Below are 16,926 nucleotides of genomic sequence, written 5' to 3'. Positions count from 1 at the left end.
ACCGGAGCGTACGCAATGTATCGGCACGTGGAGTGATGCATCCAAAACAGAGACATGATGTATCAGAACATTAAGGGATGTATCCGAGACTGAAACACGATGTATCGAAACGGTCTTGAAATATATCTGAGTTCCACCAAATTTAAGAGATTTTGGTAATTTAGAAAAGAATAGGGATAGAATATAATTAACTCTAAACACTATGAAATTTATGTAAAAACTTCCATAATAATATATCCAATAAATTTGATGAGAATAGAATATAGACACATTTTACTATTATCTCATTAATATAAAATAAAAAAATTTAATTATTTGCTCGAATACGACAAATCAAAATAGCTATAAAAAACAAAATGCACAATTGGGTCTTTGTTACACGAATCTAGAACTCACTAGGTCAGCCCGGTGGCTTCGAGTACCATAACAACTACCCACTCTTTTAATAGTCAAATTGATTCCTCCTCTTCTACGCCATACATTTCTCATAAAAAATTATACTACTTATTTGATCTTTGGTACCATGAACTTCTTTTTCCTTTTCTAGTTTTCTTTGGAGGTTTGTTATAACGTATTAAAATTCAATTAAATTTAAATTTGTGTATTATAGAAGCTATTCTTTCTTAAAAGAAAATGCTCCTAATAATATTAAATATTACATCAGGTCATTGAATACCACGTATTAAGAAAAAATCAAAAGTGTTGTTTGTGGTTGTTTTTAGAGTATGTTTGACATTATTGTTAAAAATTATTTATTTGTAGAAACACTTATTTTAAATGACTTTTAAAAAAGTGCTTTTGGAAAAAAAAAAACAATTTGTGTTTGGCTAAATTTTTTTAAAAAATGTTCTTAAGAGTCAAATTACGAAAAATGATAAGTATCAATGTGCTTTTAATATTAATATTATTTTATAGAGAGAAATTATTTTAATTATCTATTACTAAAAATAATAATTAAAATTTTATTTTAATTAAATATTTAAAAATCATTCCACAATTAAATCACTATATACGAAAAAATCACCACAAAAATAAATAAAGTCATTCATATTTTTAATCCTACAAAAATATTGTTGTTACCTTTATTTCTAATTTTATAAAATAAAAAGTAAAATAACATATAAAATTCTTGAATGAAACTTAATGAGATATGCTACTTAATTAGTAAAGGATATATTGGTAAATATGTATATATGGAAGGGATGTTTAGTTTTCAAATAAATAATTTTTTGCTTCTCCTTTTTTCAAGAAACAAAAAATTTTAGTTTCTTCCCAACAACAGAAAACTGTTTCTGCTTCTATTTAAAGTTATTTATCAAACACTTGATTATTTTTAAAAAAAGTATTTAAAAAAAAATACTTTTGATCTTCCAATAACAATGTCTATTTAGCATTGATTATTTGTATATATAATAATTTATCCATAAATTAATAGTTAAGTTTTACGTTGGCATCCTCATATTTTATTCACACTAAGTAGATGTTTGGTCATTTCAAATATTTTTGCTTTTTAAAAACTTATGAAATTAAAGTTCAAAACGAAATTATTTTTAATCATTTTTATAACGATAATTTAGAATAATATACATACTTGAATATATTTAATTATAACTTTAAAAATAAATATTAATTAAAAAATGGCCAACGGCCAATAGCTTAATTAAAAAGAAAGTTATAAGTTATTTTTTATTTAAAATATAATTTCAAATTGATTTTGAAATTTTTATGACCAACCATTAATTTTCAAATAAAATAAAAATTCATTCTAAAGAAAGTGTAGTAGAATTATTTTTATGGAACTATCAACATGTGAATTGACAATATTCAAAACAATTTTATTGGATTGTCAGTTAATTTTGATTTTATTTCATCAAAACTAATGTGCAACTTCTTATAACAAAATAGTCACTCGATTTTATTCGAGCATAATAAAAGCTATTAAACTGTTCTTTTATAACAAAAATTCACTCACCACATTTTCCTCATAATGACATTTCAATTTACCAAAATTAAATCAAATAAAAGATCTTGTAATCCAAACTTTCGAATACCCACAAGTGTCCATTCTTTTGTAAAATTATTCACCAATGAAGTATGCAATTGAAAATACTGAACATGATTATATAGATCACAATTTCAAAATCATTTTGTAACTTGCTAAAATAATTACTATTGAGGACTTAACCATTTTCTTAAAAGAGCTAGTCAATTTAAATACCAAACTTCCTTTTTATTTGGTCATGAGATAAGAATACAAGTCAACATCTTGATAATACCAACTTGTCAAAATCAAACATATACTACCAAAATAGTAAGGGAAACACCTCCAGATCAGCTTCCAAAGTATTGTATGTTCCTCGACCCATAAGTAATAATCCATTAAAATAGCGGAGTCAGAAATTCAGTAAAGGGTATATATTTTTTTTTTCTTAATTGTGTTACGAACGTGCAAAAAAAGAAATATATGATAATAATAATTATAATAATTTAATTTTTATACACTATATAATTTTCAACAAAAAATATATAATAAATTAATCTTTACCTAAAATGGCTCCGCTCATATTTTGTATTGAGGACCATTGGATCTTTTCCGGTCCCATACAATCTAATGATACAAATTTCAAAGACAATTGAACTTGTATGGTTGTCATTCAAAAATAAAGTTAGAATGATGAGTTTATAGATTTTGAATTTTAAAAATAAAAAATTATTAAATATTTAATATTTTTTTTATATATTTAATAAATTCAATATAAAAAATAAAATACGTAAACTTGCAGTAAAAATGCTAACTCATCTTTAATTTTATTGAAAAAAAAATTAATAATTGATTTGATGTAATTCGATTTGAATCTCTATTTTAAATTTTATTAGAGGTCATAGAGAGGAAAAAGGTAGGTGATAAACACCAAAATAAGATAGAAATTTTAAGGGTTTTAGGCCACATGACATATGTGGATTTGAGATAATGATAGTTGTAGACAAAATATTTATGGTATAGCGGTTGACATGTAAGTCATTAATTGTGGTGGTTGATAGTAATTGAAAATTAATTAACAATCGAATGATACAAATAACTAATGACCATAAAAAATGTTAAAGACAATTAGCTATATTGATTACAATACATATATTAAGAATATATATATACCCCTGCCTGTTTCTTACACATCAATCAAATTTGTTTAATAATTTATGATTTAGTTGTACAAATTTCAGCCATACAATACACCTAAACTCATTAAACACAAGATTGTCCAAACAAAATCACCACTCTTAAATATAATAAATTTATTACAGAAAATAAAATATATTAAAAATAATTATAATTAATAACAAAAATATATATAAAATCAATCAATAAATTATTTTTTAATTATCTAAACTAGACGAGTAAAAGTATTTAATTTTGGTGCAAGGTAGAGAGGGTATTGTAGTACGCCATTTGATTCATATTAAGTAAATTAGTGATATTCTTTTCATAATTTAAAATAAGTAAATTATTTAAGATTTTAAAAAATTATTGATTTTTTTCTATATTTATCCTTATTTAATGAAATTCTTAATTATTTTATTTTATATAGAAGTATATTTAATTAATAATCAAAAGAAAAATGGTAAAAAATAATTTTAATTTTAATTAAATATTTTTGCTAAAAAATATATCATATCTCGATAATTTACTTAATATAGACGAGACGAATTATGGTATGTTATACAATTAAAGTTAACCGGATGTACAATTAAAGTTAACCGGATGTCCCATTAACCCCTTTACCGAAAAAAGAAAAAAAAAAACCCCAAAACCACTGATGACAACCAGGTGGCGGTAAAAAAGTGGAAAGAAACAGACGGCTGGTCTTTCTTGATTACTCACTCGGTTTCGTAATCATCATATTAAAAATAGTTATTCTATACTCACTCCGTTTAAAAAAGAATGACTTCCTTTCTTTTATAGTTTGTTTAGAAAAGAATGATTTTTTTCTTTTTTTTGGTAACATTTTAATTTCAGTTTTCCACGTGGTATGTTTAAGACCACAAGATTAAAGGGCAATTTTGTACATTTGACATAACTTTGATTTATGACCACAAAATTCAGAAGTCTTATTTATTTTCTCAAATTCCGTGTCAAGTCAAATTAGACCATTCTTTATGAAATTCATGGAGTATTAATTGTCTATCTTATTAAATTAAAAAAATATTAATTAAGTTTTTATTTATTTTTGCAATTAATTTTTTTTTAAAGTATTTATATTTATTTATTTATAAGATAAGATTCTCAAGAAACTTTTTAAGCAATTATCTTTTTGCTTATGAATTTTTAATACGGGTATAAAAAGAAAAGTGATCAAGTAATATAAAACGGAGAAAGTAGCTTTCATTACACGCGCCTCACAGTCTGATTTAATATAATGAACAAAATTGGTCCAAGTTCATCCAAATCTCAATTCCTCAAAAATCATTCACCACAACCACAGCCACAACAATACTCCAAAAAACTCTTTTCTTGTATACCTTTTTTCTCAAAATTCATTACAAAACTCCCTTTTTGATTTTCTCAAGAAAATCCAAGTTGTTAGCTTTTTGAGAAAAACCCATCTTTTGGTTTAAGTGAGAGATGCTGCACTTGTTCTTTGCAGTGGCGTTTTCTGCAGTGCCTTTGACACTGTATATACCTCCGATGAGAAGCTTGAATCTTTTTGTGGAAACTATGGAGGATCTTTGTAGGGAATCAAGTGTTTATACAGGAAGGATGTACCCAAGGCTACGACATGCTTGGGCTAGGTTCTTGAATTGTATGTTTTGTGTCACTACAAGGTAGATTATTCAAGATTCACTAAACTTGAAGCCCTCTGTAAATAATATGTTTTGGTTTAAGAGTTTTTTTTTCAATTTCAAGTTTCAGCCTAGGATAACTCTGGGTTTGTTCTCTCTGCAAGACCTTTTTTTTTGTTTCAGAGATTTGATGGTTCATGTTAAATCAAAGTGCATTAATAAAAAAGGGTTATTATAGGTTGCAATTTTTTCTATTTCTATGCATAATTCAATTAGTTTATAATGTTTCAAGATTAATGGTTTTGGATCTAGTTTTGTTAGACTGGGGTTTAATAAAAAAGGGTTATTATAGGTTGCAATTTTTTCTATTTCTATGCAGTGGCGAATTTACAGCCAAAAAATAGGGCACCCGCACCCGTGGTCTCTTCGCAAAATTAGATATTTTATATGTATATTTTTTAAGATTTTGTATAATATTAGATTCTTGCATCCGTACTACGAGAAGTCTAAATGGTCCACATGATTAAATGTTGAGCTATTGATCTTGAGGATTAAAGATCAATTCTCACTTCAATACATTTTACTTGGTGCACTCATCTTCGAAAAATCCTAGATTCGTCTCTGTTTCTATGCATAATTCAATTAGTTTATAATGTTTCAAGATTAATGGTTTTGGATTTAGTGTTGTTAGACTGGGGTTTAAAGATCAATTCTCACTTCAATACATTTTACTTGGTACACTCATGTTCGAAAAATCCTAGATTCGTCTCTGTTTCTATGCATAATTCAATTAGTTTATAATGTTTCAAGATTAATGGTTTTGGATTTAGTGTTGTTTGACTGGGGTTTATGATCTGAATATTGCTGTTTTGGTTATCATTGTTCCAAGAGAATTATTGCCAAGTGAAAAAGATGAGGACTCCTTTTCTGCTGTGGGGTTCTTTTTGGTGGTCCATCATGATAAAAAAAAAATGGAGATGGAGATAAAGCTGAAAGCTGTGTTTAGGTTCCCATGGCAAGAATCAATCACAATCTTTTCTGATCTTATCTTTCTAATGATAGTATATTAGAAAGATGCTATATTCCAATGAACAATAAAAGGATAATGTTATTTAATATTCTGGACTTTTGAACTGTCTTCTTACAACTTATTGTCCTCAAAGAAATGGGGGTAACTCATAGATTGATTGAGTGTATCAGAAACTATAAAGAATGAAAGAATATGGAAAAACAAATTGACACTTTAAAGTATGGAAGGAGTAAGCACTTCATGAAATGTTTGTTCAGCAACAGTGGTGGCTTGAACCTTTCAGCTGGCAAGTGTGCAAGGCTTCAAGAACCAGAAAACATCCAAAGCTCTTGCAGCTTCTTTTTCAGCTACAATAGCAGCACCTCTCTGTCCTTGTTGATTATTATTACTAGTCATCATCTTCCCTGGATCTTCCTTTCTCTTCCCTTCATTGCTGCTTTGTTCCAGTTCTTGAAGGATCCCCCTTGTCTCCTAATGTTTATTTCATACAAATTCAGTGTTATTAGTCCCAGTATTATTTTTGACCAACAATTCAAAACATTAAAAGTACTCTTGCTTTTTTATCAGAACAAGCTAGTGGTGGTAACAACACAATAAGCCATGTCTTAATGATCTAAAATAGTGCTGATTCTAGCCCAAGCTCAGCTCAAATATCATATGAAATCGAATCTTGAGGATTAGTTGGTTGTAGCTAAAATTGCAGACTGCACTGCACTGAAACTATACAGAAAACCCTTGGCCTAGTCTTTAACTGGACATGATAAGTTAGCTCATAAGGTGAGGATTGCAAGGAGATAATGGGCCAAACACATCACACCAAGTAGAAAATAACAGTTCATAATGATGGACTCTGTAGCAAAGAGGGTATTGTGTTAGTGAGGCTGAAAATTTCTGAACAAGTATCACCTGCACAAAGTGAGGAGATCACAGGCTACTACTGTCTGCGAGTCTTGAACTGCAAAATTCAATCTAGAGACACAGTAAGGTTTACACATACCAGAGGCCTAGATTTCGAAGGCTTAGATGGAGTAGCCTTTGTAATTCCCCGGCTGGCTGAGAAACACTGAGGAGTGGGAGGATTTGTGCGGATTTGAGACAAGATCTCTTCATCTCTGCGCTTAATGCTCTTCACATCCACAAGTATTGGTGTGTTTTCTGCATTATCATTTCTCCTGCATAGATAGAGTTCACCGACAGTTATACTCAGTACCTCTAATAATGTATTTGCTTGGTCAATTGTTTCATTTGGGTAACTATTCAACTATAAGCTATGCGTTCAACTGAAACTAGTATTTTCGATGCAAAAAATTGGCTGACTAAATAAAGTATGTGATGTAAAACTTACAGTTTCCTTCTCTGTTTCTCGTTAGTGTTGCTCTTTGCCACTAGTTCATTAGTTTCTTTAGTCATCTCCAGCAATGGCTTCCTTTCCCTTTCTTTATCATCAACAATTAGTGGCAACTTCTCATCTGCACACTTCTCTCTCTCTTTAGTCCTGGTAACTACCAGTCTCTTCAGCTCATTGCAAAACTCAGACACCTTGTTCAACAAATCCCCACCAGCAAAAAGATTCCTAGTTGAAAGAGTACTTTTCAGTTTTGGTATATGTTCCTCTTTTTCATCAACTGGCTTCTTCTCCGCGCTCGACTTGATTGTTTGTTTCATCAATTTAGCCTTGAACCTTGGAGGGGTTGCAAAATTGGGATTCTGATTTTCACCATCTTCAACAATCTTGTCACATTTAAAATCCTTATTCAATGATACCAACGGTTGAATTAGCCCCCTCTTCTTCAATGTTGCATCTCTGAAATTGAAAATACCATTTATTTCATAATCTTGTCCAAATAAAAACTCAGGTAGAATCGATTGCATAATAAAAAGATTGGATTTTTTCTTCCATTTGTTATACCTCCTATTTCGTTCCCCAAGAGGAATATCAGATACACTAGCTGATCTTTGAAGCTGTTAATCACAACAAATTTAGCAAGCAAAACGTGTCAAATAACAGAGCAAATCTTTGATTCTCAAGAAACTAACCATTACCCACAAGAATTTAGAACAGAGTACTCTTAAAACTAGCAAAAACACTCAAATTACAATACCTCACTTGTGGGATTTTCAAAAATAGGAAGAAAGCACAAACCTTTGAAGAGGAGGAAGGGGTAGCTACTTTATAGAAATCTTCCACTGTCTTTGGATGATTACACTCTGTTCTCCAAAACAAGAAGAAGTTAAACAGAAAATCCCCAAAATGAAGTAAAATTAAGAATCAAAATTTACCAGGTCTGCAGAACCAAGCATCATCATCAACAGGAGCATCGGGGGCGAAGAAATCAACCCATTGAGGAGCTTTAAAATGCTCATAAAGATCGTCTTTAACAAATCTTGAATCAATGGTTTTCCAATCAATGACAGCTATCTCCATGAAGATCTTCTGCTTCTTGAACAATGAACAGAGTATGTACAAAACCCAGATAAAATTTCGAGAAATAAAAATGAATTCACAGGTGAAAATGCAACGTTTCTTTGTTGTTGAAGGAGCTGACAACAAAGAGATTTTAACAAGACCGTTGGGATACAAGGCTTTTCCAGGTTTTTTATTTTTTGTTTTATTTATTTCTTTTTTTGACCGTTAGGGATTTTTCTCATTTATTTATTATTTATTTTGCTGAGTTTTTTAATCCATGGGAATTAACTCCAGATCTAACTACAAGACAATGGTCTAAAACGTATTTACTTGTGGATCTAGTGTGTGGTACCGCGAGGCAAAACATTTTTTTTTAATGTAGGGAAAATAAATTATGTAAGTAACTTTCAAGTTCATTGTTTCATCTCCACGCACCCAACGTCTCCAAATCTCCTTTCTTGACCATTTCGCCCTCCATCCCATTCCATCCTCATAATGTTTTACTAGCTTACATATTACTAATACTTTTTTACTTAACAAATACAAAAAGATAATAAGGAATCCAATTATTTTTCAAGATTTTTTTTTTGTGAAAATGTTTCCTTCATAACAAACACACCTAAGTTTCAAATCAACTTATATCACTGTATCTCCAACTAATCTTAAGATACTTATTATAGTGCAAAACATAACTTTGAAAATAAAATATATTGCAAATTAATGACTATACTTAAGGTAATATCNTCACAGAGGCGTATCCAGGAGGGGGTCACTGGGTTCATGTGAACCCATGCTCCCCTCCTGAAATCATATATAGTAGTGTTATATTTAAAAAATATATTTAAATATAGATATGTGAACCCACACTTGAAGTATTATACCGTGCGATTATGTTGGGTGCACCTCTCTAAGTGAGGTTAGAAATTTGAATCTTTTAGTTATCTTGTTTTATTTTTCTTTTTAAAATTGGGCAATGTCTCTCTAAGTGGTTTGGATAGGTAAAAATAACTTTGGACCTATAATTTTAAAGTTTTAATTATTTTTAGTGATAAGAACCTATATGTTAAATCGATCAAATTTATATCTTAGATTCACTTTTTTTTAATAGTGCACCCATCATTTCAAAATCCTGGATACGGCTCTGCATCCTCGTAATGTAATACTAGCTTACATATTACTAATACTTTTGAAATATATACTTTTTTACTTGACAAATACTAAAAGATAGTAAGGAATCCAATTATTTTTCAAGATTTTTTTTTTTGTGAAAACGTGTTCCTTCATAACAAACACACCTAAGTTTCAAATCAACTTATATCACTGTATCTCCAACTAATCTTAAGATACTTATTATAGTGCAAAACATAACTTTGAAAATAAAATATATTGCAAATTAATGACTATATTTAAGGTAATATCATTATACAAATACTCATAGATGGTTGGCATCATGAGTTGTGAACATAACATATATATATTTCTCAATCAATTCACTCTTTGTAAGCCTACTTTATTCACCGATTTAAAATTCAACTTATTGGGAATTCTATCATTATTAGTAGTTGATTTGTCGCTTTATTGACCATTGAACATATAAATTCAATAACTTATTATCTTTACGATTATTGTCTTTCAATAAATACTTTTTATCATAAAAATATTGAAAAGTCAAAATCTTCAAGTAAAATTCAATCAGGAAAGAAAATAACACTATATTTTTAGTGATATCCTTTCACGAAATCAAAGAACACAATTTTTAGTGAAAAAATATATGATCAATCATCAATGAGTAGTTCAATCAATTAGTATGTGAAGATTTCACTTACTACCATTTATTCCTAAAAAAATATTCCTCAATTTAAATTTGTGTGTGAAAAGGAAAGATAATAATACTAAATAGTTTATGTTATATAATAAGAAGTAGAAAAAAGATTGTATGTTCTAAGTAGAAAAAACAATTTGAGTCCACAAGTGGATTATATTTTCTTAAAGAATTATATATAATCCCTTCACTTCACTGTTGCTAAGGTTTTGGTTACTATGCTAAGATATAATTGAAAAACGTTTCTATGATAGTGGTAATGCAAATTACAGAATTTCGAAGAACTCAAATATCAAAGCAAATCATACTATATTTACGTTTTGTTTGAAAACAATGCACTAAGAAGACAAGAATAATTTTAGATTTTTAGTATATTCAATATATAAAATTCAAGCTACTTAATTCTATCTAATACATAAAGTTAATGTATGCATTAATTTTGCTAATACACTCTACCAAATATTACTAATATATTATATTTAGCATTATTCTTATACACTCTAACAAATGATCCCTAAATTTATAAACCATAAAAATGTGAAATTGAGAAATGCAATCTAAAAGTAAAAGGAGTTTTTTTTTTTTTTTTCTCATTTTCCATTCCCACCTTATAACATTCATGCCTCCGCATAAACTTTAACCAGGGGCGGCTCTACAGCTTTGCAAAAAAAGCAATTGCCTTAGGCCCCAAAATTTGAGGGGCCTCATTTTTAAAAAAAATAATAGGTTATAAGTATTTTTTTTTAAAAAATATAAAGTATTATTTGTAGAAAATAAAAACTTTTATAAAAGAACAAAGAAGTAATAGACGTTTGACAAATTATGAATACTATGTCTTAAGAAAGATTAAATAATTGACTCTAATAAACTTCATAAAAAATATATATTTAAATTTAAGGCCTCCATTCGAATTTGGCTTTAGGCCACCGATTTATTAGAGCCGCCCCTAACTTTAACGTACCTTACCCGTTCAACACCTTCCATCCGTCCGACTCTATTGCCATCCCTAATCATCTCAATTTTGAAGACAAAGACAAGACGTCCAGTGTCTAATTTACTAATAAATTGGTCCTTTAGTTATCTAGTTATTATGAAGAAAACGATATTATTTAGAAGATAAATAAAATATTAAAACTCTTGTTTTATTTCTTTTACAATTTTTAAATTTAAAAATATTAAGTGGCATTGAAAAAATGAAGAGAAATTAAAATATTTTTTTAGTTAGAAATGTCATATTTAAAGCAATAACATTCTCCTTAATTACCTCTGTACCTATCATCTCCACTTTTGACTCCACTGTTAGAGGCAAGAGAAAGACTCTCTCTTCTCTACATCTTACTTAAAAAGCAACCCAGAATTCCCAAAAACTTAATCTCATTGATCAGGTACTAACCTTTTCTTTATTTTCTCTTTTAAAAAAAGTTAACTTATATTTACATTCTTCAAAGAGTGAAAAGGTAGAATTTGTTTTAAGTTTATTCCATTTTGTTTTGTTTTTAGATGATTGTTTCTTTTTATGTGATATATGATATTTATTTGGAATAAGTTTTGAATCTAATTTCACCTTTGTCACACTTGTTTTATGAAATTGAAATGTATATAAGATCATGTCAAAGTGATTTTTAGCATTTGAACAATTGTGTATATATATATATATATATATATATATATACTAGACATACATACTAGTGTAACCCCACGAGTGGACTCTCACGATGTATGCATACCTTATTCTTATCTTTGTGGGGTAGAGAGAGATTGTTTTTTTATAGACTCTGAGCTCAAAATAAATATTTGTGAACTAGGATTAATGTAGCTCTAACAAAATAATAATAATTCCTTTTTGAATGATTATATTGATGTAGTGTATGTATACGTATTTGCTTGAATTTCCATTTTAAAATTTTTTATAAGTTTTTTTTTTTTTTGCATTTTTCTGCTGCAATATGAAGTATCGGATATGAAAAAAAAAGTTGTCATTGGATATTGATCTGTTGCTTAACATTATATTCTTTTGTTGAAATTGGTTTGTGAAACTAAAACAGAACCGATGTTGTTGCTATAATCAGTTTTGAGCATTAGCCTGAATTAATTATCGTGCATTCGTCATCATCTTTTTTTTGGTTCTATAATGTTAAATTTTTTTGAATTCAAATGGAGAAATATGGTTAGTGAGGATTCATATACTGCTCTGAAGGTTTTTGGCTCCTTCTTTCCGAATAAATTTTGTGAAGAGAGAACATAATTATGGACATATAGTCATTTATACATGTCTAGTAATCGTAAGGAAAAAGCTATGTTTGTTGCAATTTCATTTACATGTTTGCATTTCTTGTTGTATAGAGACAGAGATGACGATTGATCAGCCACAATACCCCTCTGTTACTCACAAGGTAGCTGGGAACTTGCTTGTTAGATCTACCCAAAATCGAGATCTTATGGCATACCAAAGGCAATATAAATATGGAAATCAGACTAAGCCCTGGTTGCATAGATGTGAAGGGAAATATGACATGCCCGTGGTTTCATCTTACTCATCGCCAGTTTTCGTCCAAGCTCCTTCAGAGAAAGGCTTTTCCAGCTTTGCAATTGATTTTCTTATGGGTGGTGTCTCAGCAGCTGTTTCAAAGACAGCAGCCGCTCCAATTGAGCGTGTGAAACTCCTGATCCAAAATCAGGATGAGATGATCAAGGCTGGGAGGTTATCTAAACCATACGGTGGCATAGCTGAATGTTTTAGCCGAACAATGAAGGAGGAAGGAGTTATGGCTTTGTGGAGAGGCAACACAGCAAACGTTATTCGTTATTTCCCAACTCAGGTTCGTTCTTTTCTCAGACAAAATCAATCGTATGTTCATTTCGTTGATCTCGTGGTATATATTTCTCTTTCACTTTTTGTACAGGCCTTGAATTTTGCGTTTAAGGATTACTTCAAGAGGCTTTTTAACTTCAAAAAGGATAGGGACGGTTACTGGAAATGGTTCGCTGGTAACCTGGCATCAGGAGGTGCAGCTGGTGCATCTTCCCTTTTCTTTGTCTATTCTCTTGACTATGCCCGAACGAGGCTAGCAAATGATGCTAAGGCTGCAAAAGGAGGAGGAGAGCGACAGTTCAATGGTATGGTTGATGTTTACAAGAAGACATTAGCATCTGATGGAGTTGCTGGACTGTACCGTGGATTCAACATCTCATGTGTTGGAATCATTGTGTACCGCGGTCTCTACTTTGGTTTATATGATTCTTTGAAGCCGGTTGTCCTCACTGGGTCGCTACAGGTAAAATGCTGCATCAGTACTAACTACACATTGTCAAATTTTATTTTGTGCAAACTCAGGTGATCGCGTCCATGATGATCTTCTTGTTTAAGTTTAGTATTGGATGTCTAAAACATATGCCTTCAATACTGTTGAGTGTTGATTCATTTGGAAATTGTCATTGAGCATTTCTAGTCATACGGGAAAAGTATTCAAATGTCATGGCAAGTCCATACTCATTTGACTCCTCGTGGAGTAATAATTCACATCCAAACATCTGATTGGGAAATAAGACAGTCCCCATGAAGCTCCGGCAGAAAGGGAAGGTCTCCCAAGCCTTATGTCCATGGGTACAGGATTCTTCGAGAAAGTACAGGCTGACTTGGATACCTGGGACCTTGGCTTAATAATGAATGAAGGGAAGCTCTCGAGCTTTCTCCACTAGCGGGCTTGTGTAGTGGCCGAACTTATAAAGCTCACTAATTCTAAGGTTGAGTTAGTCTTGGTTAAGCAATCCATCTACCCTAACATCTAGGGCGGCTTACCGAAGCCCTATTATGTGTATATTCACGAACAAGGCTATCAAATTTAAGCCCATCAGTATTAAAAACATGAAAGAAGCATTTGCATACACATGTATGCTAATAAATTATTTGTCTTGTTGTTTATTGGTTTCAGGATAGCTTCTTTGCTAGCTTTGCACTAGGTTGGTTAATCACAAATGGTGCTGGACTAGCATCCTATCCAATTGACACTGTTCGTCGAAGAATGATGATGACATCTGGTGAAGCAGTGAAATACAAAAGTTCAATGGATGCATTTACTCAAATCTTGAAGAATGAGGGTCCAAAGTCCCTCTTCAAGGGTGCTGGTGCAAACATTCTTCGTGCTATCGCAGGTGCTGGTGTCCTTTCTGGCTACGACAAACTCCAATTAATTGTACTCGGAAAGAAGTATGGTTCTGGTGGCGCTTAAGCTTGATCAGCAATCATGTTTGCCATCTCTCTACCTAACACTAATCCGAATATTCTAACTTGAATTTCGAATACCAAAACCGAAGTATCTTGTTGATAGTACTTCAGTAGGAGATGTGATTCATATTGCAGCAGCTGCTGCTTCAGTTCAGTTGCTAGTTTAGTTTCAGGTTCCTAAAAATTAAGGCATTGTACAATGCCCAATTTTGTTAGTCATATCTTGCATAAAAGTTCAACTTTCTTTTCCCCACTTTATGGGGCAATTTTTAAAATAGATTATCCAGCCAACTCAATAATGTAGTTGAGTGCATTCTATGTTAAATCATTGATTATTTTGTGTGTTTTCCTTGGTGCTTCCAATTGTCGTGTGAATCAAGTGTTATCAAAGCCAACATGCACAGAAAAAACTCTAAGATCCGTTGGTCTCTAAGCACAAAGCACAAATAAAGTTGAAGCTTTAATGAGTAAATAAAGGCACAAATGGAGTGTATATATAAATATATGGACAAAGACTAGACAAATAGTTATAAACATGAATAATAAGTATATGGATGAAGAAATTATTATTTTTTCAATGATTTAGCGTTGCTCTTTAGGAAATGCTAATTTGCAAGGATAAGTATGAGAAAGTCTTCATGATGGATGACATTGAAGTGCACATCAAGTGAAAAATGTTCAACATATTTTGAATCTCACTTCAAGGCTTAAGTGGGCCTTTGACAACACAAAGGAATAATTTGAACAAGGCTATCAAACTCCTCAATTGAATTATTGATTAGAAATGAATATTCTACCATTTTACTATGTACCATGAATGATTTAGTCGTTATTGGTATGCTACTCCGCAAATCAGAAGCGAGCTAAGTAAATCTTACTTGAAAATAAGTGAGATTCGATTCTGTTGGAAAAACTTAAAATTCTAGAGCTATATCAAACAAATTTCAAGTCACTCAATTTGAGGATAGTAACAGCAAAAACCAGATCCACTTATACAAGATTTGATTAATGGAAAAAATTTATCTCCACCGGTGTATACGCCAAATCATAGTATGGTACTAATTACTATGATTGAGTCAATAATTAAGAAAGAATGTGTATTTATTAACTAGGGTTTAGGAATAAAATTGTAATGAGAGGTGTGTTAATGGATTGGTGTAAGCAATTTTCAGTTTCTGAGGGTGTGTTTGGTACTCCCTCCGTTCAACAATAGTTGTTCACTGTACTATTTTGGGATATTCAACAATACATGTCCACTTTATGAAATCAATAGATACTTTTACACTTAGTTCCTAATTTACCCTTATCATTAATTGTAGTTATTTATATCTATTACATTTTTCAAGACTTTATACTCCCTCCGTCCCTATTTAGTTGTCCATATTTCCTCTTTTAGTTGCCCTATTTAGTTGTCCATTTTGACAAATCAAGAAAGGACAATAATTTTTTTCCTATTATACCCTTATTTAAAGTGAAAAGTTGTCATAAATAAAGTAAATAAACTTATGAACTTTCCAACATTGATTAGTTATCTTGAGTGAATTTATTTTGCAAGTAAATTGTACTATAAGGGTAAAATTGTAACTTCATTATGTTAATTATTGTTGCCTTAATCTGCGTGTCATTTCTAAAGTGGACAACTAAATAGGGATGGAGGGAGTATTTATTATATTCAAAGGGTAATATAGTAAAATTACCCTTCTATTTATAGTTTTTTAAAAAGTTTGTAAAATCAATAGTGGACAACTATTGTTAGATAGAGGGAGTATGAAGGAAAATGTTTTTTCTAGAAAAAATTTTCTTGGAAAACAAGTGAATTTCTAACTTATTTTTCTCATATTTGGTTGGTGAGTAAAAAATATTTTCTGGATTTTTTTTTTTTAATGTTAGGTTGGTGAATGAAAAACATTTTCCAGAAAATATCTTTTATTTTTGGCTTGAGACTAGAAAATACTCTTTAGAAAAATAATTTTTAACTCAAAAATCAATCCCGATAATCGATCTAGGACCCGACCCTAACACCCAAACTAGGACACGACTCCGACGACCTTTCCAAAATTCGACCTTGAGATTTGTCCCTAGACCTGACCCAGACTTCCGACCCTAAAATATTTTTCAAATTTTTTTAAAAAATTAAAAATAAAAATTGACATGGTGGCTGGGGAAGGGGGTGGCCAAGGGTAGGGTGGTGTAAAAATGAAATTTGAAATATTTTTCAAAAACCATTTTTTTAAAAAATAATTGACGGGGTAGGGGGTGTATAAAATAAAAATTTTAACATCTGAAATGTTTTTCAAAAATATTTTATAATTTTTTTATATTTTTGTTTGGGGGGGGGGGGGGGGNGGAAGGGGTAAAAAAATATTTGAAATTTAAAAAATAAGAAAATTTAATTTTTTTAAATTTTTTTTTGGATGGGGAGGGTCGGGTACGAGGTAGGGTAAGAAAAAAATATATTGCGATTTAAGGATGAAGTAGAGTTTTGGAAAATATTTTCCTTAATTTTTTAAGGGATGTCATTTTACTTAAATTTGAAGAAAATAAGTTGATTTGGAAAATATTTTTCAAATCATTTAAGCCAACCAAACATGAAAAAATTGGAAAACATTTCCTTCATACCAAACACTCCCTTTATGTTAGGAGAACGGATTAGAATGGTAAAC

At 30.5% G+C, this 16,926-nt stretch overlaps 3 protein-coding genes across 4 annotated transcripts; 2 read left to right on the top strand and 1 right to left on the bottom strand.

Annotated features, from left to right (window-relative positions):
• The first annotated feature begins 4,409 nt into the window (after positions 1 to 4,409).
• LOC125843796 (uncharacterized) lies at positions 4,410 to 5,024 on the top strand. Its single transcript, XM_049523003.1, has one exon. The coding sequence runs from the start codon at positions 4,622 to 4,624 to the stop codon at positions 4,823 to 4,825; it is 204 nt and encodes a 67-aa protein (XP_049378960.1). The 5' UTR covers positions 4,410 to 4,621; the 3' UTR covers positions 4,826 to 5,024.
• An 837-nt stretch (positions 5,025 to 5,861) lies between these two features.
• On the bottom strand, positions 5,862 to 8,382 carry LOC125843636 (uncharacterized). The gene is made up of 6 exons (XM_049522790.1): positions 8,090 to 8,382; positions 7,953 to 8,017; positions 7,719 to 7,771; positions 7,155 to 7,613; positions 6,807 to 6,981; positions 5,862 to 6,280 (listed from the first exon to the last, which is right to left on the bottom strand). The coding sequence occupies exons 1-6, from the start codon at positions 8,232 to 8,234 to the stop codon at positions 6,089 to 6,091; spliced, it is 1,089 nt and encodes a 362-aa protein (XP_049378747.1). The 5' UTR covers positions 8,235 to 8,382; the 3' UTR covers positions 5,862 to 6,088.
• A 2,913-nt stretch (positions 8,383 to 11,295) lies between these two features.
• On the top strand, positions 11,296 to 14,609 carry LOC125843605 (ADP,ATP carrier protein 1, mitochondrial-like). 2 transcript variants are annotated; one of them, XM_049522747.1, is made up of 4 exons: positions 11,296 to 11,423; positions 12,382 to 12,857; positions 12,942 to 13,313; positions 13,971 to 14,609. In XM_049522747.1, the coding sequence occupies exons 2-4, from the start codon at positions 12,390 to 12,392 to the stop codon at positions 14,265 to 14,267; spliced, it is 1,137 nt and encodes a 378-aa protein (XP_049378704.1). In that variant the 5' UTR covers positions 11,296 to 11,423; positions 12,382 to 12,389; the 3' UTR covers positions 14,268 to 14,609. The 2 variants fall into 2 exon arrangements, with proteins under 2 accessions (XP_049378704.1, XP_049378712.1); XM_049522755.1 differs by lacking the exon at positions 11,296 to 11,423 and adding an exon at positions 11,460 to 11,495 and having other exon boundaries at positions 12,384 to 12,857.
• The last annotated feature ends 2,317 nt before the right edge of the window (positions 14,610 to 16,926 follow it).

Source organism: Solanum stenotomum, chromosome 1 (assembly GCF_019186545.1).
Source record: "Solanum stenotomum isolate F172 chromosome 1, ASM1918654v1, whole genome shotgun sequence".
Lineage (NCBI taxonomy): Eukaryota > Viridiplantae > Streptophyta > Magnoliopsida > Solanales > Solanaceae > Solanum > Solanum stenotomum.
The sequence above is the reverse complement of the archived record's forward strand: the minus strand, read 5'-3'. Positions and strand labels throughout refer to the sequence as shown.

Bases quoted from the DNA above. Each gene is read 5' to 3' on its own strand.
- LOC125843605 (XM_049522747.1), top strand. From the start codon at position 12,390: ATGACGATTGATCAGCCACAATACCCCTCTGTTACTCACAAGGTAGCT. The intron at 12,858-12,941 runs GTTCGTTCTTTT...CTTTTTGTACAG, and splicing joins TTCGTTATTTCCCAACTCAG to GCCTTGAATTTTGCGTTTAA. The intron at 13,314-13,970 runs GTAAAATGCTGC...TATTGGTTTCAG, and splicing joins TCCTCACTGGGTCGCTACAG to GATAGCTTCTTTGCTAGCTT.
- LOC125843636 (XM_049522790.1), bottom strand. From the start codon at position 8,234: ATGGAGATAGCTGTCATTGATTGGAAAACCATTGATTCAAGATTTGTT. The intron at 7,614-7,718 runs GTATAACAAATG...TTTCAATTTCAG, and splicing joins CTTGGGGAACGAAATAGGAG to AGATGCAACATTGAAGAAGA. The intron at 6,982-7,154 runs GTAAGTTTTACA...CTATCTATGCAG, and splicing joins GAGAAACAGAGAAGGAAACT to GAGAAATGATAATGCAGAAA.
- LOC125843796 (XM_049523003.1), top strand. From the start codon at position 4,622: ATGCTGCACTTGTTCTTTGCAGTGGCGTTTTCTGCAGTGCCTTTGACA.